Genomic DNA, 25,243 nt, shown 5'->3' with positions numbered 1-25,243 from the left:
AGTTCCCTTTAATTGGTTTTTGGTTTAATGAATGCACTCCCCCCACCCCACCCCCAACCCAATTCCAGCAGCCTGGTTCCCCTCGACCCCACGCCGTGTCTTCCAGGATCCCTGGCTTTCTCTCCATGGGATCGTCCTTTCCCCACCAGAAGCCCCCGTCGCGGCACACTTGCGCGCAGAGGGAGGAGCCGCGAGGGGGCCCGAGCTGTCCAGCGGCCGCGGTGGGAGCTGGGGTTGGCCCGGAGCTGGAGGCGGGAGGCGGGCGGAGGACACCTCCGCTGCGGTTCGGGGGAGAGATACAGCAGCCGCTGAGACCCGGGGGAGGAGCTGCTTCCAGCGGGCGCAATAGTCAGTTCGCGGGGACCCGGTGTGTGCGAGGGCAGCTCCTGGGAGCTCGGCCGGGGCGCTGGGCGGAGCGGGGGCGGGGCTGAGGGGCCCGGATCCCAGGAGCCCTAGGGACACATCAGGCTGAGGCGTGGACCCGAGCCCCAGCACGGTTTCTGGCAGGTCAAGACAAGAAGCCTTTGCAATCTCAGCGTTCGCTACCCCAGCTTCTCCCGGCTCGATTCAGCCCTCAAATTGCAGCCGCCGGAAAGACTACTCCGAGAAGGAGAGCATACACCCCTGGACCTGCTTCTCCTGCGGGTGGTGGCGTTTGCTCAGGGCTACAGAGGCGCCAGGGTCTGACCCATCCCGCCAAGAGAGGGCTGGAAAGTGCGAGAGAACCCGGCAAGGTGCAAGCCACTGTCGGGGCTCCCGAGGCGAGGGCGCTGCGCTGGCTTCGTAGATTCCGGGGCCCTTGCGGGTGCCTGCGTTGATTTCGCACTTAGAAGATCCGCTGGGTGTTCCAAGCCTTATCTCCACCATCCCCTGGGGCAGTCTCCTCTGTGCAAACTTCTGCTTCTGTTTTTTAAGATCCCTCTCCCCGTCCGCCACCCGGCGGTCTCCGTGGAGAGCTGCGCTTAGGAAAGGAGACTGATAGGGCTGGGATCCGAGCTGCCTTCTGGTCGCGAGGCCCCCATGCTCCTGCCATGGCTAACAGGACTAGGGACCGGAATGGTCTTCCTGCACTTCGTGCAGAAACTCCTGTTCCCTTACTTCTGGGACGACTTTTGGTACTTGCTGAAGGTGATACGCTATGGAGTTCGGCTGGAGATGTGCAGACTGAAAGGGGAGCTGGTCACTGTCCTGGATAAATTCCTGAGCTATGCCAAGAAGCAGCCCCAGAAGCCTTTCATCATCTACGAGGGAGACATCTACACCTATCAGGATGTGGATAAAAGGAGTAGCAGAGTGGCGCATGTCTTCCTGAACCATTCCACGCTGAAAAGGGGGGACACAGTGGCCCTGCTGATGAGCAATGAGCCCGACTTCGTGCACGTGTGGTTCGGCCTGGCCAAGCTGGGCTGCGTGGTGGCCTTCCTCAACTCCAACATTCGCTCCAACTGCCTCCTGCATTGCATCCGTAGCTGCGAGCCCCGGGCCCTTGTGGTGGGCGCAGGTAGAGTATGGGGTGTGGTCTGCTTGTGCGGAATGGCAACCCTGCCTGGCCCGCCATTCTCCTTTTTTGTTAGAACAGTTCACAACTAATCTTTTGGGTGTGTGATGAAGTGTGCGTGTTAAGGGTACAAAATAATGTTACAATTCTCTGACCGGCAGTTTAATAATCCCTCTCCCACTTCAATTACTTATTCTGTTGTAAATTAGTAAATATCAAGACAGCTTCAGAAAACTTTTCTGAAATCTCTGCTTCTTACTATTTTGAGAGGGGGGGATTTCACTGTTATTGATACCTTAAATGAGTACAGGAACACAGAGATAGAACTTGGTAAATTCTAAATTTTGTCAATCTGACAAAATTGTTTGATGAGTAAGAGAGTTATCTTAATTTCATTGTGGAAAACCTACCAGCCTGTAACAGTACCACTATCAAGGTTGACTACATTTGCAGAACAAATATGTTTAATGTGAAGTGCACGAATTCCTATCTTCATGTCTGCTCTTCTTTTGCACTGTCTGCAGCAACCAGGGCTTGCCAGCAAGGTTGGGCTCCCACCTCCCAGCCAGCTCTTAGCAGACTTCAGGCCCCTTTCTCTCTCTTCCTCCACGCCCATCCGTGCATCATTTTATTTCTTTCAGTAAGTTCTAGCCTTCTTCCCCCTCCCTTTTGAGTTAGGCTTTGGATACACACTTTTGTGTAGGCTTTTGACACTGAACTACAAAGAGAAGTCTTTGGTTGAGTGCCTAATTAACAAAGAACTAGGAAGATGGGCTGTGTGAAAAAGTGGAGTTGAAGTATGAAAAGTGCTACTTATTTGGTATAATCTAAATGGTTTATGCATATTCTTCTTGCTTGGGGGTAGGAAGGTGGAGGATGAGAAGGACCCATGGCAAGGACCTTAGTGAAAATATTTAAGTATTTTAGATTAATAGATACATACTGACACCACATATAGAGTTTTTAGATTCACAGAGCAGTATGGAAAAATAATCTACATTTATACACCTGTGATCTCTAAAGTATAGAACTTTCCAGGTAACCTTGATCATATAATAATTGCATATCACACAAAAGCGAGTAGGCAATGTATGGTAAAAAGGTTAGTTATTCAAGGCTTTCAGATTTGTTTGTTTTTGTTGTCCTTCTAGCTCAACTTGTGACCTGATCAAGTATCCAAATGTTTAATCTCAAGCACTGATTTTATCTCACTTAAGCTACAGAGTGGAGAAGCCAGAAAGTCTCTCTTGTGTATTTTTGGTTAATTTTTTTTCATTCAACAGTCAAATCCTCCAAAATTGAAATTCAACCTCTCACCTTGGAAAGAGGTTAACTAGTGTAATGAAATTTCTGTGAACTGTATCAGTAAGTAGGATAAATGAGTAACACAGAATTTTGATAACGTAGTGGAACAAGGTTTACCACTTGTGCAGGGGCAGGTGATAATGTGAATGCAGCAGGAAAAAGCATCACAGTTCATCATCTCTGGATATATCCTGACATTTTATTGCACTTCCATGTTATTGCTCAATCTAATTTAGATTGCAGTTTCTGGCACAAAACTAAACCTGAAGTTGTGGTAAAAATTGATAAAGCCATAAATTCTCTTTTGAAGAGCAAACTAAGAAGGCCACAGTATCCCTGAAAAGATTTCTGTGGCCATGATGTTGAAGGAACCTGAGAAACATCCCATCGCTGGTCTCCTGAGGGATCCCTCTTAAGGTACTATGGCTGGTTACCTCTCAAAATAGAGCATTCAAACTTTGCTGTTGACTGAGTCGTTGCCTCATTAGGACCAATTAATTTTGCCGTTTTACTTGTGCCAGCTTTTGCTTTGCTTGCCAATAACTAATTGCATTGTTTCCTTGTTTTTGTTTTTAACACCAACAGTCAGTTTTTGTATAAAAAAGCTACTTAGAGATGCTGGAGTTCTAAGCCAAAACCATTTAGTTGATTTGCTCAGTAAGTAGGTAGCTGGAGAAATCAACTTGAAATCTTACTAATGGCTCTTTTTAGCATACCTTCAAAATACATAAATTACATCTGTTTTTCAAAGATGGGACCATTCTATTTCAATTAATTACTGGATTTTTTTTTTTTTTGTAAGACGCTGCTTAGATCACAGTCACTTTTCTGTATTTGAAGCTCTTACCCTGAAATACTGTATACTTGGCATCTTGAGTCTAATCAGTGAATAAGATGTACATATAGTTTTTAGAACTTTAGATTTCAGAGGTCTTAGATTCTCATTGGATGTTTCTGACGGAGATGTACTATTAAATCATTATATCCCCAGGGAGAGTGTATTGAAGTGGCAAGACCACTCAAGTGGTTTGGATGGAGATAAGCCGGACAGGTCTGGATTTCCTGTATAGTCTGCCACTTTTTAGCTGTGTGACTGGAGATAAGATCATCAGCTGCCTTGGGTCTCACTTTACTTAGTTGTAAAATGGTGATAATACCACCTGCTTCGCAGTGTCATTCTGAGGATTAAATGACGTAGCTTTTGTAAGTGGCTAGCTGAGTTCTTGGTGTGTACAAATTAGATCCTTGGTGAATTGAAATAATTGCTATTATTAGCATTATAGAGTCATCCAAGGCTTTTAATAAGGATTTTGGATTTTGCTGCTGCAATCTAATTTGGTGGTAGCTATAAGAAAGACTAGTAAGTCATTTGTTTGGAATAGGATCTTAACGCTTTACTTGGGTATGTTTTAGCAAAATTTTATTTTTCAGAAGTTATATAGAAGCAGTTTCAAACAGGTTTTATAGGCAAGCCAGATAATGTCCATGGTGATAGATGAAATTTCAATTATGGCAGGTGTCTGATAATTCTATCTCCAGGAACAAGTCAAAGGAAGAGAAATCAACTAAGCCACCAGGCAAATGTTATTCTAGCTGTTATTGTCATTAACAACAATATCAACAGTTGCCATTTACTCAAGGCTGACTATGTAAAAGGTACTCCCAGTGATTCTGAAAGGCAGGTACAGAGCTATCTTTTGGAAACTGAGAGGGAAAGAAATTCACCTAGTGTGTCTAGGATGTCACAAACTAGGTTGCAGAGCAAAGACTCAAAACCCGGTCCGGACATAAGAGAGTTTGGTTTAGAAGGTGTGTCAAGCAACATCTCAAATTTCCCTGGAAAATTTCAGCACTTATTGAAAATTAAATAGTCATACGCACTGCTTCTCTGGCCATGCTGAGGCTGCATCCCGCATACAGCAACTAGAAGGATGTGCAGCTATGACATACAACTATATACTGGGGCTTTGGGGGAAAAAAAAAGGAGGAGGATTGGCAATAGATGTTAGCTCAGAGCCGGTCTTCCTCAGCAAAAAGAGGAGGATTAGCACGGATGTTAGCTCAGGGCAGATCTTCCTCACAAAAAAAAAACAAAACAAAAATTAAATAGTCGTAGATTGGACTTAGTCCTTTACCCCCAATATTTCAATTCTGGTATTTCTAATAGTGCCTGCTGCCAAGATTATCATCTACCTGTATTTGCTTTTCTCTTAGAACAAACAGAAAAACGTTGGGATGCTTGTATATCATTTTTAAAAGTCTATGTAATTATATCCTTTGACATATTTGGCCATAATAATAATAATAATAATGTTAACAAATAATAATCATAATCCCTTCCATTTTTAAAGTACTTTATAAATTACAAAGTGTTTTTATACATATTATCTTATGTGATCCTCACCACAGCCATGGCCTTTTTTAAAGATGAGGAAAGCATGGTTTAGAGTGGGCAAGTAATCTCCTCCAGCTCATGCATCTAGGAGAGGCAGTGTGGGGTCTGGAGCCCGGATTTTCTGATGCTAAATCATGAAAGCCAGCTGGGGACAACTTTGTCTTTGTCCTCCTTTCTGCTACTGTTCACTCCCTCATCTCTATCTTTTCCCATCCACTCCCCCTCCCCTTTCCATTAAATCCTCCTGCCTCAAGTGTGCTATGGCTATTCACAGTGACCCAATGGAATGGTAAAGTTCTGTTTGCCAATTCACAAATAGATATTTGTGTGCCTTTGAGAATAGGCCAAGAACTCCAATGTACGCTCTTTGAGCTGAGGAAGGTTGTTTTGTTCACTGCTAAATTCTCAGAACTTAGCACAAAGGAGATGCTCAATAAATATTTATTGCCTGGATGAATGAATAAATGAATGAATGACCTAATGAAAACCTATCAGGTACATATAGGCATTCAATAACTTTTTATTTACTTGCATATTTTTGCTAATAAACTGACCCTCTGCTGTGTATTTGGTAACTGACAGTAGATCTATCAGTGGAATTGCTTTGTTGTGTCATTTTATATCAATGTTGCTAAGTATTAGAATCATGACTCCCCAAAAGTATAAAGTATTTTAGACACACTAAGAATCTACCAGGTTTGGATTTACTTGTATTTTTTGCACTCTCTCCTTATTCAATAAACCACATATTAAATCATTATAAGTGGACAACCAAAAAATATATATTAATATTTTCCTAAACTCTTTTACTTTAGATTCAGTAGTATTTTGTGTCTTAACAGGTTTGGAAGGGTTTTGTGTTTCTGTTCACAAGAGGTAAAAATCCGTGTCTGCTCTATAAACTGACAGTAATGCATGCAGCCTTGCCCTGTTAGTTTTCATGAACTGTTGCATTCAGCCTGTGCCGGGCAAATGTTCCAGTTAACAATCGAGCCATTGTAATTCCCCAAATGACTTTCAGCCATAAAACCATCCGCTTTTTAAAGCCCAAGAGGAAGAGTTAGAGGAAAAATAAATACCCTTTGAGTCTTATAGAAAGTAATATGTATTCAGATAGATAAGACGTGGCTCGTGTGAACTTTTACTACTTTATCCATGTACTGTGATAGTCTCACAAATGTCTATTTTCATTTTCAGGGCATTTCTATATTCTTATTTGTAGTTAGTAGAATGAATGGCTGTTTTGCATTTTTTTTTTTTTTTTACCATTTTAGACTTTTAGTTCAAGAATTACCTCCATTCCAAAAGAAAATACCTTATTCCTATATTAAGTTGCAGTGGTTGCGTGGTTTGCTAGCTGGAAAAGGCAGTGTTCTAAGCCCTGATGCCTGCGTGTTTTTTCTTTACTGATCATGGAGACCCTGACCCTGGAGTTCTTATTTACAGTATCTGCTGAACATGTGTTTACTGTTAGGGACTGATGCTTGAATACAAGCAGGAGCAAAAACAATGTAAAGGGAGGTTGTGCCTCCTTGGAGAAGTGGCAATGCTGAATGGGAGAAATACACATCTTGGAGTCAGGCAAACATGGGCTTGAATCCTAACTCTGCCATTAACTGACTCTAACACATAGCAGATGATCAATGCAGATCATTGGGTCTTGTGTGAATTAAGGGTACAGCAGAGAGCCTGGACCATAGTATATATTCAATAATTGGTTGCCATAATTATTTTTAATTACATGGTAGCAGAGACATATATGCAAAGTAAGAGGTCAGTCTTTGCCCCAGCCTCTTTATTTGGGATTTGCTGTGGGCAGAGGGCTTTATGGATGGCGGTGCAGGCTCATGTCACACGACCTGAGTGAACTGGTCTTAAGCAGCTGTCCTGTCTTCCCCAGTAGCAGTGCAGTCATATCTGCTTCCCAACCCTCAGTGGCCAGAGCTGGAACGCTTTCAGACACAAGTTAGGATCTGGATGGTTAGCTATTCTCTGGCCAAGAAGAGGAGGATTATTCGATTTATAACCAAGAAGGCATGTGGAAAATAGCCCTGATGGGGTTTGAATCCTGACGAAATACCACTTTGGATTTGCCTTTTTAAAAAAATATAGTTTACTTACTGATTAGTCTAAGCATGTCCAGAGAGCTTTTCTATACATTTACTTTTCTAATTTTTACCACTTGGTCACTGAAAAATAGTAAGCCAGATACTTCATGCCATTGTGGTCCCATTGAGTAAAAATTATTCATTAGCAATAGGAGATGTGTTGGAAATAACATCAAATGAAGGGTTCTACTTTTTATTTTCTTGCACAATTTTACCTGTAATAAATACACTGTCCCTTCCCCAAATGATGGGGGGACAGATGAGAGTGAAAACACATAAACTCACTTGCAAACTTGTGTGCATATATTCAGGGCAGTTAATAAAATCATTTCAGGGAAGAATGTGTTATCACAATTGAAAGGCTTGTACTCCTATGCACTTCCTAGGGTTATTGTGATTATTAATAAATTAATACTTGTAAAAATAGCTGGCACATTATTCATGATGCAATGAGTTTCTGGCCTGTTATGAAGTATTAGTATCTACATCATGATATGAATTGCTTTAGGACATTGCTTCCTTAAGCATCAATTTTCTTGGAAACCATAGCCTGCCCATGCATTCTATGAAAATCCCGTTGAGCGGCTCTAAGTAGTAGAATGGTAGTTATAAGCGTGTGGTGAGATCTATAATTTCACTTTGGATTCTGTGTGAATATTGCTTTGCAGTGTGGAAAGCTCAAGTTAACCATTTGTAGTTGAATTTCATATTAATTTTATTAATACAAAAAATTTTAAAGTTTAAATATTTGCCAATGTATTAAGACCTACAACCAGTACCTTTGAAAGTATGAGCTTGTTTCATGTAGAATAAGATAATTTAAAGAGTTTTTAATACATTACGAATACATAATTCACACTAATGGCATACTAGAGGGGGCTATATTAAATTTTTACTCATTGATTGCATAGTTTCAGAAATGTGAATAACAGATGTAATAATGATGTAGAAACGAGAAATTAATTTGTACAAAGTACTAACGGAGCATAAGCAGAGATTATAAATTACCTGTTTTAATGCTTGCAACCCTACCTAACGCAGTGTCTTGCATATGTGACAAACAGTATTTCTTGGAAGTAACTATTGCTGTGAAAACAGCGATTGAGCCTTGTCCTGTAATGTAGACTTTGTTAAAGGTCATAGAATATTCAGCTGTCTCATTTTCTTATGGTAATTTACTGTCATGACCTGCATATACAGTGGATCCCGTGGGCAGAGCTCAATTCTATAACCAGATATCTATCCAGCACCTATGGTGTGTGTGCCAGGTGCAGTCAGCCGAAGGATGGAGTAGGACACACATCATTCCTTTGAGGTGCTTAAGGTTCTACAGGTTTCAATGGTAGAACACTTTACTAAAGAGTAAATTTTCGTGAAATACAACCAAGTTTCCATGAAGTATTTAAACAAATGCTATTTTGTGTCAGGAGTTAATATTCAGAATTTACTTTCAAAATGACGCTAAAACTTTTCATTTTATTAAGAAAGATTGACAGTGATAAGTAAATAATGATTCTTTATCCCCTACAAGACTGCAAATTTTTATTTCAATTTTCACTATCCTCACCCACAAAATGTAGTTAGATGAATTTGGTTAGATAAAATTCTATTTGAGAATTCTAAATATCTCAGCTTAAGTCGATTTAATTTTAATGTATGAAGGAAATTAAATTTTATCTCCCCTGATTCCTAGGACGCCACTCATTTCCTTTTTCATCTAAAAGTCATCACTCTTTGTAAATACTCAGTGTTTTTTAAGACTCTACAATTCCAACAAAGATTTGGGGCCACAATTAATAATATTGTAACTTTCTTTGCACTTATTTTGCCAAATTAGACATACATACTAAGAACATATTAAAGTTTGTACTGTTAATTTACAATTCCAGATGAGAGATTTAAAATTAAGGTAATGAAACTGAGTCAGTTCAGAGACTTGTACTTATACATTCAAAATGCCAGAGAGAGTCCTTAAAACAAAATCAAGTACTAAAAATTAAAAGAAAATAGAAAGTCTAGATCATTTGCTTGTTCTGCTTTTTCGTTCATTTATGACTTCTCCTTCCTCTGGCATTTCTTGTGAATTTTCACTTCTCCTTCTTACTAAAGCCATCTATATACAGCAGCACGCTGTGTATGCTCGGTGGAACTAGATATTTTCTCTGGCCTTTTACACTTTATTTGGATTTTTTATAAAAATGGTAATTCATTCAAAAAATTTCAAGTCCCAATCTGCCTCCCCAACCCTGATTTATCAACTCCTCATCATTGTCTGTGTTTCCCTTTGTTTTCTTGCAGGTTTTATTTGTGAACTGCCTAGTCCCATTTGATGTATTTCTCTTGCTGCTTCTTTGTGATCAATCTGGGTTGTAGATTTTGAGGAAGTAAATCATGAGTTTTTCTCAAATGTATTGTATTGTAGTAGGACTAAACAGTGGCTGACGATGGCTTTTTGAGATAACCAGATACTGATTTACATTTCTAGGAAAATGTTTAATGCAGTGCCCTAAATTTAGCTTCAAAGCAGAATGTATCTTGTGATTATTTTTAAAGTTTTGTTAAAAAATTAGAAAAAAAATATAATTGTTTAGATGGAAATGGCTATATTTACATGTACTTGAACATTCTGACCAAGGTATATTTTACACTTAATAACATTATTTTTTATCATTCTTTTACAAGGTAATGTATATATTTTAAAGTTAATTAGATTTGGGTTAGAGTAACAATTCTGCTCTCCACCAACTTGTGACTTTGATGTATTCATTTCCTAGGGCTGCTGTAGTAAAAGTACCACAAACTGGGTAGCTTAAAACAATAGAGGTTTATTCCCTCATAGTTCTGGGGGCTAGAAGTCCAAAATAAAAGTGTGTGCAGGGGCCATGCTCCCTCTGAAGAATCCAAGAAAGAATCTTTCCTTGCCTCTTCCTAGCTTCTGGTGGCCGCTGGTAATCTTTTCAAATGCACATGCAACATTCTCCAGGATTGATCACATATTAGGCCACAAAACAAGTCTCCATAAATTTAAGACGATTGAAATAATACCAAGCATCTTTTCTGACCACAACGGTATGAAACTGGAAATCAACTATAGGAAGAAAATCAGAAAAGCCACAAATACATGGAGATTAAACAAAATGCTACTGAACAACGACTGGGTTAACAAAGAAATCAAAGAAGAAATCAAAAAATACCTGGAGACAAATGAAAATGAAAATACGACATGCCAGAATTTATGGGATACAGCAAAAGCGGTTCTAAGAGGGAAGTTTATAGCAATACAGGCCTATCTCAACAAACAAGAAAAATCTCAAATAAACAATCTAACAATGCATCTAAAGGAACTGGAAAAAGAGGAACAAACAAAGCCCAAAGTCAGTAGAAGAAGGGAAATAATAAAAATCAGAGCAGAAATTAATGAAATAGAGACCAAAAAAACAATAGAAAAAATTAATAAAACCAAGAGCTGGTTCTTTGAAAAGATCAACAAAATAGACAAACCTTTAGCTAGACTCACCAAGAAAAAAAGAGAGAAGGCACAAATAAGTAAAATCAGAAATGAAAGAGGAGAAATTACAACAGACACCTCAGAAATACAAAAGATTATAAGAGAATACTATGAAAAGCTATATGCCAACCAATGCGACAATCTGGAAGAAATAGATAAATTCTTAGAATCATACAACCTTCCAAAACTGGATCAAGAAGAAGTAGAGAATTTGAATAGACCAATCACCAGTAAGGAGATCGAAACAGTAATCAAAAACCTCCCCAAAAATACAAGTCCAGGACCAGACGGCTTCCCTGGTGAATTCTACCAAACATTCAAAGAAGACTTAACACCTATCCTTCTCAAACTCTTCCAAAAAATTGAGGAGGGAGGGAAGCTCCCTAACTCATTCTACGAAGCTGACATTACCCTGATACCAAAACCAGACAAGGACAACACAAAAAAAGAAAACTACAGGCCAATATCACTGATGAACATTGATGCGAAAATCTTCAACAAAATACTAGCAAATCGCATACAACAATACGTTCAAAAGATTATACACCATGATCAAGTGGGATTTATTCCAGGTATGCAGGGATGGTTTAACATTCGCAAATCAATCAACGTAATACACCACATTAATAAAACGAAGAACAAAAATCACATGATCATCTCAATAGATGCAGAGAAAGCATTTGACAAGATCCAGCATCCATTTATGATAAAAACCCTGAATAAAATGGGTATAGAAGGAAAGTACCTCAAGATAATAAAGACCATATATGACAAACCCACAGCTAATATCATCCTCAATGGTGAAAAACTGAAAGCTATCCCTCTAAGAACAGGAACCAGACAAGGATGCCCACTGTCACCACTCCTATTTAACATAGTATTGGAAGTCCTAGCCAGAGCAATCAGGCAAGAGAAAGAAATACAAGGGATCCAAATTGGAAAGGAAGAAGTGAAACTGTCACTATTTGCAGATGACATGATTTTATATATAGAAAACCCTAAAGAATCCACCAGAAAACTTTTAGAAGTAATAGACGAATATGGTCAAGTTGCGGGATACAAAATCAACATACAAAAATCAGTTGCATTTCTGTACACTAACAACGAAGTAGCAGAAAGAGAAATTAAGAATACCATCCCATTTACAATTGCAACAAAAAGAATAAAATACCTAGGAATAAACTTAACCAAAGAGGTGAAAGATCTGTACACCAAAAACTATAAAACATTGCTGAAAGAAATTGAAGAAGACACAAAGAAATGGAAAGATATTCCATGCTCTTGGATTGGAAGAATTAACATAGTTAAGATGTCCATACTTCCTAAAGCCATCTATAGATTCAATGCAATCCCTATCAAAGTTCCAACAACATTTTTCACAGAAATAGAACAAAGAATCCTAAAATTTATATGGAACGACAAAAGACCCCGAATAGCTAAAGGAATCCTGAGAAAAAAGAACAAAGCTGGAGGTATCACACTCCCTGATTTCAAAATATACTACAAAGCTATAGTAACCAAAACAGCATGGTACTGGCACAAAAACAGACACACAGATCAATGGAATAGACTCGAAAGCCCAGAAATAAACCCACACATCTATGGACAGCTAATCTTTGACAAAGGAGCCAAGAACATACAATGGGGAAAAGAAAGTCTCTTCAACAAATGGTGTTGGGAAAACTGGATAGCCATATGCAAAAAAATGAAAGTAGACCCTTACCTTACACCATACACAAAAATTAACTCCAAATGGATTAAAGACTTGAATGTAAGACCTGAAACTATGAAACTTCTAGAAGAAAACATAGGCAGTACGCTCTTCCACATCGGTCTTAGCAACATCTTTTCAAACACCACATCTGACCGGGCAAGAGAAACAATAGAAAAAATAAACAAATGGGACTACATCAAACTAAAAAGCTTCTGCACAGCAAAGGAAACCATCAACAAAACGAAAAGACAACCTAACAATTGGGAGAAGATATTTGCAAACCATACATCTGATAAGGGCTTAATCTCCAAAATATATAAAGAACTCATGCATCTCAACAACAAAAAAACTAACAACCCAATTAAAAAATGGGCAAAAGACCTGAACAGACATTTCTCCAAAGAAGATATACAGATGGCCAACAGACACATGAAAAGATGTTCAAAATCACTAACTATCAGGGAAATGCAAATCAAAACTACAATGAGATATCACCTCACGCCCGTCAGAATGGCTATAATTAACAAGACAGGAAACAACACGTGTTGGAGAGGATGTGGAGAGAAGGGAACTCTCATACACTGCTGGTGGGAGTGCAAACTGGTGCAGCCGCTATGGAAAACAGTATGGAGATTCCTCAAAAAATCAATGATAGAACTACCATATGATCCAGCTATTCCACTGTTGGGTATTTATCCAAAGAACTTGAAAACACCAATTTGCAAAGGTACATGCACCCCTGTGTTCATTGCAGCGTTATTCACAATAGCCAAAACTTGGAAGCAACCTAAGTGCCCATCAAGGGACGAATGGATAAAGAAGCTGTGGTATATATACATAATGGAATACTACTCAGCCATAAGAAACGACGAAATCCAGCCATTTGTGACAACATGGATGGACATTGAGGGTATAATGCAAAGTGAAATAAGTCAGAGGGAGAAGGTCAAATACCGTATGATTTCCTTCATTAAGTAGTAGATAATAACAACAATAAACAAACACATAGGGACAGAGATTGGATTGGTGGTTACCAGAGGGGAAGGGGGGAGGGAGGAGGGTGAAAGGGATAATTCAGTACATGTGTGTGGTGATGGGTTGTAATTAGTATTTTGGTGGTGAACATGATGTAGTCCATGCAGAAATGGAAGTACAATGATGTACACCTGAAAGTTTTACAATGTTATAAACCAATGTTACTGCAATAAACAAAAAATTAAAAAAAAAGAAAAAAAAAAAAAGAACCGAAATTTGACCAACTGCAAAAAAAAAAAATGGAGTTTTATTTAAAAATTGGAAAAAAAATATAATCTGGAAAATGGAATCTCCAAAATGCAATTTCAATTTGTCTTTTTGCATTGATTAAATCAGGTGATAACCAGATTTCCCTTTCAGTTGGTCCTGTTAAAACAGACTCGTAAAATGGCTGTGATATTACTTATCCAAGATGAAAAGGAAATCAGCATTGTATTTATATTTTATCCCTGTTCTGACACACAAAAGAGAACACAGGTGAACGGTTTGAGATTAATATTTTGTTTACCTATTCCTAATCCTTTGTTTTTTAGATTTGCTTGGAACTATAGAAGAAATCCTTCCAAGCCTCCCAGAAGGTATCAGTGTTTGGGGGATGAAAGATTCTGTTCCACAAGGTGTAATTTCACTCAAAGAAAAACTGAGCACAGCATCTGACAAGCCAGTGCCACACAGCCACCATGTTGCCTCAAGTCTCAGGTCTCCTTATCTTTATATTTTTACCTCTGGAACAACAGGTATGATCCATTTCTTCTTAAGACTTAAAAAGACTGCAATGTATTTGCAAAGCCACAATTTTGGGCAACTTCCTGCCATGCATAGTCACCAAACGTCTACCCCTCTCCCCAGCCCGGAAAGATCAAGCTGGAGCAGACTATTAACAACTTTTGTTCCTCAAGATTAAACCAGATGTTTTATACATTTGTACAACAGGCTGAAAGCAAAAGCACTACGAATGTTTTTTTCGTAGTGATATTTATTGGTATTAAAGTTATACAGCACAGAGATGAAAAATTCTAATAGTTTTAGAAATTTTAGAGAAAAGTATCCTGCACACCCTCCTATTTCTCCTTTCCAAAACCAACTACATTCAGTACTTTTAGATCTTTCTTTTTATAATCACCTCCATATCTCTAAATAGAATGAGTATCTTACTGGATACTTAAAAGAAACTTACGGGGCCGGCCCGGTGACGCAAGCAGTTGGGTGTGCGCGCTCCGCTGCGGCAGCCCAGGGTTCACCGGTTTGGATCCCGGGTGTGCACCGTCGCATTGCTTGGCAAGCCATGCTGTGGCGGCGTCCCAGATACAGTGGAGGAAGATGGGTACGGATGTTAGCCCAGGGCCAGTCTTCCTCAGCAAAAAAAGAGGAGGATTGGCAGATGTTAGCACAGGGCTGATCTCCTCATCAAAAAAAAAAAAAGATACTTACTAAAAAGTATCTGCTGATTTCCCATGATGGAAGATGAGGATTTTGTCTTCTTTCATCACCACTCTGTCTCTCCACTCATTTCTTTCTCTCTCTTGCAGACACTTTCTCTCCCCAGCATCACACTAATATTGTTTCCTCATAAATTTTGGCTTGATTGGTGTCAGCATCATAACTTAGTAAACACAATTGCTAGCTGAGCTCTATAGTATAACTAAATTATATTTATTTCCTTTCATGTAAAGTTCCCTCCAACCTGGCATTAATCATTGTTTTGGTTTGTTTACTTGCTTAGTTTTGTATACACCTATAACTGGTTCTTATTCGCCCCTTTGTCAAAAAGGTAACTCACCTTGGACATTAAAAAGATAGTCTGTATTTTGTCAAGCTCATGTTCTTGCCCACCTCTTCCAGAGTCTTCCTCCCTGTCATTTCAGTCTTGACCAGTTGCTCTACTGTCCTGGGTTCATTCTTCACCATTGTCCTGGGAATTCCCTTCAACTTTTTCTTTGTTCTGATCCCCTCATTCCTAGATCCTAAATTAGTTTCCTTGGTTTACTTTTTATTTTATCACTGTGCTGCTTTCAGTAGCTGTCTGATAAAAGAGTATTTAGGAGGTAAGTTTTTACATATCTGAGAATGTCTTTTTTCTACCCTTACACTTGTTTGTATAGAATTTTCTGGGTTAAAAATGATTTTTATGCAGGGGTTTCAAGACATTGCTCTGTTATCTTCTGACTTGCAGAATCCATATTGAGAACTCTTTTTCTTTCTGTTTTCTCATCCTTTACATGAAACCTGGTGTTTTCTTTCTTTTTTGGGATTTTTAGAACCTTTTATGAGTCTTCAGTAGTCTATACCATCATGTGACTTGTATTGGAACTGGTCTTATTTATCTATTTTGCTGGGGAATTTGTAGGCCTTTTCAGTCTATAAACTCATATGTTGCAATTTTAGGTGCTTGAAAATTTTAAAAAAGATTGTTTTCTACATCCTCTTCTTTATTTCTGTTCTTTCTGCCCATTCCCTCCTTCTATTACATTCGTTTGTTCGTTCTTTTATCTTTGGAACTCTAACTTTTTGAAGATTGGCCCTCTTGGACTAAGTTATTAATTTCCTAATCTCTTCTATTCCATTTTCCTTCTTTTATCTTTTGATTAACTTTTTGAGAGATTTAGCTTCTAACCCTTCTGTTCTTTGAATATTCCTCTTTCTGTAGCATGTTATTTTTGTATTATTGATACTTGATTATCTTGTATCTCTCAGAATATTAATGATAATTTTTTGAAAATTTCTCCTCTCTACCCTGTCTCTATTTTATCCAACATCCTTTGCCTTTTGGTTTATATTGGTCTCTTATCTTTTATCCTAGATGATTTCCTCAAATATCTGGTGACCTTTGGCTGTCAGTTCATTTTTAAAATGCAGATGCAAAAACACAAAAATAGCAAACCAAATCCTGACTAGAAGCTCTGTGTGCCTGAGTGGGACTTGTGGACTAGTTGGTTTCATTGTCCAGGATGTTGTGTTTGGCGATTCATGACTCTCAGTGTCTTTCAGTTTTTACTTGTGGGCTATTCGGATTCCTCAGACAAGGGTCTTGATGGGTAAAACTAGTCAAGTGTTAAAAGGGAGCTGGAGGAGTATGCAGACTTTCTCTTATTCTCTCTATTTATTCAACCTCTCTTCTTCCTGCTGCTTCCATAGGCTCATCTTTTCCAGAAAAAAAATCTCAGATCTTCCACCAGTGTGGAAGTAGCAATCTGGGGCTGTAATTTTGTTTTATTTTATTTTTTGAATTTTAAAGCAAATACCAAAAGCGTTTATTGACATTCTTCCAAAATTGGGGTGTGAATGATCTTATATAGGGAAAGTTATACAAATATCATCTCCTTTTAACTTAAACTCCTGAGCAGTATGGGGTCTTGCAGAGAGCAGAGCAGAGCAACATACAGAACTTGGCATACAGTAGATGTCATGATTTATGAATATAAAGCTATTGAAGAGTGTAGCAAAATCACCTTGAGCCTCCTTAAAGATTTAATTGATATTTTTGCCTCATTAAAGATTTAATTGATATTTTTTATAAAAAACATCTCTCTCTTTCTTTCTCACTAATATAAACTGATGTTTTGAGACTCAAAACCCAGAGCTGAATTAAGTGATTATTATGGTAATAAATATGAGAATTTATATTAATATGCCACCTAATATAAAAATCACTTGATTCTCACACACAGAAACATCTTATGATGTTGATAAAGAAGGTGTTGGTGCAAGTTAGGAAGCCTCATACATAGAAATGAGGCTTTGAAAGGTTAAATGATGGGAGTAGAGCCTGCTCAGAGGCCCTTTTGGCAGGTTATAAGGGAGCCCTTTGGATGATATTGAACATTTCCTAGCCATTCTTAATACTGCCAAGTACTGTTTGCCCAAGATCACCAAAATGTTATATTCCTGGACCCAGGAACAAACTTAGAGTGTCTCTGAAAAAGAAAAGGATTGAGGTCAGTTTTTATACCATTCATGTCTCTTTGACCTAGGAGATTATGTGATATCTTGATGAACAAGGCATGAGAGTTATATAGATTCCCTTATCTATGACCTTGATGTAATTGCTTCTTAAACAGAACTTCCATAAAGCCCCATGTTTATAGTTCCATATTTATCGTCACTCTATGAGGCCTTTCAGGGGTTCTGTGGGGGCGAATCAGCTTTCTTCAAGGCTTTACCTTAGATTTCAGCCTCTTGGGTCTGCTGTGTGAGTCACCACAGTTGTCCATCTGCTTTTCTAAAGTTTTCTTGCTGTCATCTCCAATTCCATTCTTTGTGCCTTGAGGGTCTATGTATGTGTTCAGTCTACTTCCAGTTCTGTTATTGCTCATTGGACTTGGTGAGGTAGCCTCAAGAATCTCTAGGAAAGGCTGTTTAAGCCTGAACAGAGCAGCCATGCATTCAACCACTCCTATAAGTGGTGGGAGAAGGAAAACAAGATAACTGCCTGCCGTGCTGCACCTGAGAGCCAGTTGTTATCACCATCTAAATCTCTATTTCCTGTTGTCTCTCCTTCTCCTTAACTTTATGGATTTTTCCTTTTTTCCAAAATTATCCTAGAATTCCCCAAATTATTTATCCCTGCCTCTGAATTGGTTGTCTCTTGCCATCATCTCTTCCTCCTAATCCCTAATTCATTGGACATAGCCTCATTCCCACCTCTATGTCTGGACTTCATCCCAATGGTCTACTCAAATCTGGGAACGTTTGAAGAGTTCCAATGACAGGGATTCATAGAACGTTAGAAGAGCAAAGGACTTTAAAGACCATCTAAGGGATCCTTTCTCAAAACGTGTTCCACAGCATATCCCTTCATGTCTTCAGAGAAATGAAATAAATATTGAAAAGGGGCTTTATTGCCATGTGGTTTGAGAAACACCATTAATAAAAATACCAAGCGTTCTGTACTACTGGGCTTCTCAAGGGCTTTGATATGTTAATGTGCTTTTCTAATTCTTTTAAGAGGGGACTCTAAAATGCAGTTTTAACAAATTTCATTTACGCTCCTGGTTCTTCTTTCCTTCTTCCAAACTTTAAACTCCATCAACCCCTTTGATCACTTTCATTTGTTGGACAAGCTCATATCTGTTGTCTCCTTTATCAAAAAATCTGAGTACCTTAGCTGGTTTATAATAAATTAATGAGATCGTTATTCACTTAAAGCTAGCCAAATTAGGAAGGAAAACATTGCTAATTCGTTTACTAAAGTGCTTTGAAGGAGTAACATAAGCATACAGGTGGAAAATAACTAAATAAAAGCATCCTTCTTTTTTTGACACCTCTCCAATTGAAAAGTTATTATAGTTAAAGCTGGGCTGCCATGAGATCAGGAACAGAGTGGGAAGTAGGGAATATGATAACTGAAGAACCATGGGTGAGAACTTTTTGGAAACAGAACACATAAATATTTGGTCCTCTGGATGAAGAACAGAAAGGCATTGCATTATCTAGAATCAAGGCTGGAGCTAGTCTCACTCAAAATCTTTATACATGGCTGTGACTAGAAAATTTGGAGAGATTCTCTATGCGTGTGGGTGACAATAAACTCTTTCAGTCCATGAGATGCCAAGCTATCATGAAGAACTACAGAGACTTCTTCTGAAAAAATTAATAAATGAATTTTAGTTAAGATAACAGGCAAAATAATGCCAACTTTGTGTATGAGATTAAGTATCTTCCGGTTAGTGGAAATGGAGCACAAAGCCTGTCAGAAAATGTCAAAGCAGGTGTAGCCACGAGGTGGACTTGAGGCTCACCCTGGTAAGAGTGTCTAGAAGTGACTGTAGACTGTGGCTCATAGCTCCATGTGCTGCTGTAACCAGAAATCCCATGAAAACTTTGGCTTTCGTCAGTGAATGTGTTAAACCAGAGAAAGATTGATGTCCTATTCTAATTAAGATGGTGCCTCAGTTGACTGTGTAATGTATGAGTAGTTCTGGTTACTACAGACCACAAAATGTATTATGAAACCAGAGAAGGCCTTAAAGAGCAAAATTGGGGGTTAGTTTGTATGGATAGATAAAGCTGGTGGTCTGAGTGAGTTGTATGTTGGGAGATAGAAAGAGCAGCACGTGTAGGTCAAATGTCAGTTGGAAGACAGAGCATCATATCAAGGAGGTTGAGCCAAGTCAGGTAAATGACCAGTGGCAAGGAGATCCAGTAACAAATACCAGTCACAGGGCATTACATGGGGCTAGGGCATATCCAGAGAAGCGTGTAGTAGGCAGTGGGGAATTCTGGCTATAAAAATTGGGACACCAGACATGGGAATATATTTTAATGTTGGACTCTAGTCTTAGACAAGCAGACTATAGCAAGGAAGTACTTCAGTCTGGAAAACACATTGTCAAGTTTAGGACTCAATTTCTAGAATTGGGAAATAAAATCAAATCAGGTGCAGCAATAAGTTTGCAGAGCCACTGAAGTTAGTAACCCCCCTTTGACAAATGGCTAAGCAGGACTATATCAGAACATGCAATAGAGTAAAGGACAACACTTAAGGCTCTTCTGTCTGCTACTCTTCACTCCTGATCCTGCCATTTGCTTGCTTCCTATGGCTTGTCTGCCATTGGTCTCTGCTTGCCTGTGGGACAACTACTGATACTCCTTGTCACCACTGCATTTTATGAAGCAAAGGAACTTTATCAATGAGGTAGATTTGGGATGGGGCCCTCTACATGAAGATATTCCAAAGATGTTAGGACTCTGAACTGACAGATAGCCTGTGACTATAAGATGGTTTAATCGAACAAGTTTATTCAAGAGATGATACTTATCGTTGTGAAAACAACTTGTGTTCCATGGTAAGGAAATATAGGTTGAAACATAAAATTGCTAATGTTCAACCGTAGGTATGGCAATTTTATATTATATTATGTATTAACTGGATGAATTTATTATGCTGACGTTATAATACAGAAGACATGGAAAATGTTTAGGCTAAAAATGTCAAGTAACAAAAGCAGTAAGCAAAACTTTTTATACATTAATTACAGCTAAAAATTTTTATAAGAAACCCATTGTACATAGAAGAAGACTGGAAGAAAAAAAGAAAACTCTTTAGTTTGGATCATGAATGTATAGAACTATTTCAACATTGTGTATCATGGAATCTGATATTCTATAATGGTCTTTTTCCAGAACACATTGAACATGAGAAAATTAATGGCTCATAGTTGAGACAGACTCTTATTTGGAATTGTTCACCAGAAAATTTCTACTTTAAGTATAATTTATATTGTGATTTGCCTCATTTTGGGTATACGCTTTCAGATTTTGGGTATTTATGTCATTCTTATAGCAGATATGGCTCTTTGAAGTTTACAGTATCTCAAACTCTATATAATTTTATAGTTTTGATCCTTCTGGGGGGATCTAAGATTCTAGAAATTAATTACAGCAGTAGCACATATTTGCATGGCCTCTTTTATAAAGCATCTAGAATTCTTTGATGTATTTTGTCTTAATTGCTGTTGTAGTTGATACCAGCATAGACTTGCTTTCTATGACATATTTTTTTTTTCTTCCAGGTCTACCAAAAGCTGCTGTGATTAGTCAGCTGCAGGCTTTAAAGGGTTCTGCTGGGTTGTGGGCTTTTGGTTGTACTGCTGATGACATCATTTATATAACCCTGCCTCTGTATCATAGTTCAGGATCTCTTCTGGGAATCGGTGGATGTATTGAGTTAGGTAAGTTTTAACCTTCTGTTTGATAAGTTTTCAAAATTCCTAATAATTAGAACTTGTGTTCATTAAAGTTTGAAACTCTATTGGAATTTAGGGTGATTGTGTGCATATTATATAATTATAATATTTATTAAAAGGACATAATTTCATGACATACTCAGTGTATTCCTGAAGTGGAAAGAACAGTGCCCTAGGAATTTTGCCATGTGATTGGAGCTGGCTGTTGACTGGGCTTCCCTCTCCATGTGGTCACTCATCCTTTAATGGTCTACCCTCGCCTCCTTTAATGGTGGTTGGAGCCTTCCAAGAGGGTGAATGTGGAAGCTGCATAGCTGTTAAGGCTTAGCCTCAGAAGTCGTATAGATCATTTCACCTGCATTTTGTTGATCAAAGCAAGTCACAAGCCAGTCCAGATTCAAGATTTGAGGGGTGGGGAAATAGACCCTACCTGCTGAAGGGAGGAGTGACAAATTGACATTGCAAAGGTAAGTGCATAGAAGGAATTGTTGGGCTAGCTTTGCAAACAGTGTACCCCAGGCACCCAATAAGTCAGTTGGCAGAGCTTGTGACTCAGTAGATTCCATTCATAAACAGGCTGAGATTATGTCTGTTACTAGCTAGCCCTGAAATAATATATATAGAAATCATTCACTACTATTTATATATGTCTAAAATACTAAAAAGTAATTTTAAAGAATAGCATATTTAGAATATGATCAATGTCCACAATAAATAAAGATGAATGTCACGACATTAGCATTTTCCTTGGAACATATTCATATGACTCACATTGCTAAAATTAAGTTCTGCTGTCATCAATGAACTTTTTTATTGGTGCTATCTTACCAGCTCTACCTTAGTAACTCTTGACTTCAAGATATATTGAGGCTGATTTAAGGTTTTAAAAATAAATAATATGTATATATTCAAAGTCAAAAGTAAGTGAATATTCTTGGTCTCTTTGAAGGTTGACCCTTATCTGTAGTCATGCTCTGATACTTGTAACTCTCCTACTTATTTTGACTGCTTCTTTCATCTCATGTATTGCAAAAGGTATATCTGCAGTCAAAATATAGAATTACAACATGAATATTTTTTAAAGATTTATTAGACTGTATGATTAAAGTTTTCAAATGAGCTTGATATAAATGGCCTCTGATGGATTATAAAAGCCTTGAGAGTGAGCAAAAGTGCAACATCATTCGTGTTTTATGTTAATTTTTCCCTTTAGTTATTTCTGTAGTGCCTGTTTTTGCTTTTTCTCATAGGCGCTACTTGTGTGTTAAAGAAGAAATTCTCAGCAAGCCAATTTTGGAATGACTGCAAAAAGTATAACGTGACTGTGTTTCAGTATATTGGAGAACTTTGTCGCTACCTTTGCAAACAACCTAAGGTAAGACTAATCATTATCAGAGAGAAAAAGTAATTTCAGATTGAAAAAGTAATTTTTGCTTCTTTATACTCCACCTTCTTCCAGAAGATAGTTTAGCTGACTTACGAAGATGTATGCAATACCCCCAAGATAAAATGAATATAAAACAAGTCAGAGAAAATAAAAGAAGAGCTATCCGGGAATGTACTAATGTGTTTTATATTGTGGCAGGATAGGACAGACTCGCAGTCCAGTCCACTTCACATTTAGACTGATTAAAATTTCTGTAAACATAGCATGCATCCAATTATGAAATTAGATGTGTGCTGTGTTTACAGACAGCAATTATTCCAAGGTTGAATTAGGTAATTTTTTAAAATGCTATTCTTTAAAAAAAAAAAAAAAAACTAATGACACTCATTATACTTGTTTTTCTATTTTTTTGAGTGATTACATTAGAATATTATTTTGTTTGGTTTTGCTTTGATTTGCACTTGTCTCCCCACCTAAAGCAATCATTTTGATACTTTTGATAAATTGCCCCCTTCTGAAAACAGACAAGCAGAGAGAGTTGCAACAGCCTGAAGTTGGTCTTTATTAGTTTGTTTACTTTTTTGCCTTCAGAAGTTATTTTCCTTTTCCTTTCTCATTTGTATTTCAAGATGCTTATTTTTCAAATGTCTGATTTTCTAAACATTCTTGAGGCTACAAAGAAGTAACTCTTTCTGTAATCAAATCAACACCAGCGGCTTGAAGTGTGGTGATAGAGAATGCCTCCCTATGTGGGATGGGGCAGCAGAACCTGATGGCCTGCCCCTGACCTTTGAGAAATATGTTTCCTAGGCTAGGGCATCTCTCACTCATCACCTCTGCCATCATCACACCAGCTTAAGACATGGCTGGTGAGCTGGGATATCTTCTCTGGCTGGCTAAAATATGGACATGTAATCCTTTCATTACCCATAGCACAGCTGAGACTAGGCTGGAGGCATTTAAATAAGACTTTATTAAAGATATGGAATTACACAGGGCAGATAAACACAGAAAAGAATGTGAAACTGGATAATCATATTTACAAAATGCTTTTATTCATTTTAAGCTTGGATTTTATCATGGGGAGACCTCCTGTCTGTCTCCTAACCCACCTCCTTGTGGCAGAAGGCATCCTTGCTCTTTTTTTGGTCCAGAGTGCTTCGAACAGCTGTAGATTCCCTAGATCCATGACTAAGATGGAGATTCCCAGAGAAATGTTTTAGGTTTTTTGACCTTTATTCTCTTCAGTGAGACTTCGCCAATATCAGGATTGTGGTCTTAGCTGAAGAAGCCCAGTAGAACAATTATAATGCCACAACTTGATATTTTCTCTTCTAGTTTTCATTGTAGTCTTTGGTAATGTGATTTCTGGACTAGGTTAATTTAAGGAATTAATGCCCTCCAAGAAGATAAAAGCCACCTTCAGTAAAAGACGTAGTAGGTGCTACCTTCTTCATTGCCTTTCTAAAGCCTGCCGCCAGCCATTCCTATTTCCTCTCATCCTTTAATAGCAACGTTAGCTTTTCAAGGTCATTTGCTCAGTAAGTATTTATTGGATGTTGAATACATGCATTTTTTTTTTCTAAAATTTTACCATCTTAAATAATGCTGCAGTGAGTATCTTCATGCAATAAAGCCAGTACAGGGTCTCAGAAGTGAAGGCAGTCAAAGGACATGGATATTTTGGTGATTTTATGGCATATTTCCAGATTACTGTTCAGAGTGGTTGGCATGATTTACAATCTCATCGACGATGTGGGAGTATGCCTATTGCACAGTCTCTTATCAGTCCTGGGTGGTATTAAAAATAGTGATCTTTCCGTTGTGCTCCATAGAGAGCTAGAATCTCCTTCAAGCCTCCTCAAAAGTCCCTGAAGGATGGAGAACAGGGAAACTGGGCCAATCTTGATGGCCCACCCTTTCAGATGTGGTGGATGAAACCCAATTTGCTTGGGCTTCTTAATAATATTTTGTTTGAACAAAGAACCTGTTGTTTTTTAAAAAAAAAAATGCGGTAAAGATTATTTAATTTTATGTATAATTTTATAGACCAGAAACAAACGTATTTTAAATTTCTTTGTTAAGAGTACTGGCGGGCCAGCCCCATGGCTTAGCGGTTAAGTGCCCGCGCTCTGCTACTGGCGGCCCGGGTTTGGATCCCGGGCGCGCTCTGATGCACCGCTTCTCCGGCCATGCTGAGGCCGCATCCCACATACAGCAACTAGAAGGATGTGCAACTATGACATACAGCTATCTACTGGGGCTTTGGGGAAAAAAAAAAGGAAGAAGATTGGCAATAGATGTTAGGTCAGAGCCGGTCTTCCTCAGCAAAAAGAGGAGGATTAGCACAGATGTTAGCTCAGGGCTTATCTTCCGCACAAAAAAAAAAAGAGTACTGGCAAGGCGGGGTAGTTTTCTAGCTGTATTTGCCTTTTAAATTGTCTCTTCTGAGTCTTTTACTCATTTATCTCTTTGGCACATATGTTTTATCTTATCCTTTTGAGCTATCATTTCATATAATAAAGGTATTAATAGTTTGTCACATTTGCTACAAATCTTTTTTCAAGATGTTTTCCTTTGAATTTTTTTTTTGTGAAGTGAAATATCC

At 38.3% G+C, this 25,243-nt stretch overlaps 1 protein-coding gene across 1 annotated transcript in view; it reads left to right on the top strand.

Moving 5' to 3' along the window:
• Window positions 1–456: 456 nt before the first annotated feature.
• The window catches only part of SLC27A6 (solute carrier family 27 member 6), a 62,508-nt gene continuing 37,721 nt past the window's right edge, over window positions 457–25,243 (top strand). Inside the window, exons 1-4 of the mRNA XM_004420245.3 lie at window positions 457–1,501; window positions 14,097–14,300; window positions 21,075–21,233; window positions 22,499–22,623. Of these exons, the coding sequence (XP_004420302.1) occupies window positions 1,021–1,501; window positions 14,097–14,300; window positions 21,075–21,233; window positions 22,499–22,623 (969 nt within the window). The 5' untranslated portion in view covers window positions 457–1,020. The remainder of the gene's footprint in view (window positions 1,502–14,096; window positions 14,301–21,074; window positions 21,234–22,498; window positions 22,624–25,243) is intronic.

This window comes from Ceratotherium simum, chromosome 4, assembly GCF_057802395.1.
Source record: "Ceratotherium simum simum isolate JZ-2026a chromosome 4, ASM5780239v1, whole genome shotgun sequence".
NCBI classification, from domain to species: Eukaryota; Metazoa; Chordata; class Mammalia; order Perissodactyla; family Rhinocerotidae; genus Ceratotherium; species Ceratotherium simum.
This window is presented reverse-complemented; position numbering and strand designations above follow the sequence as displayed.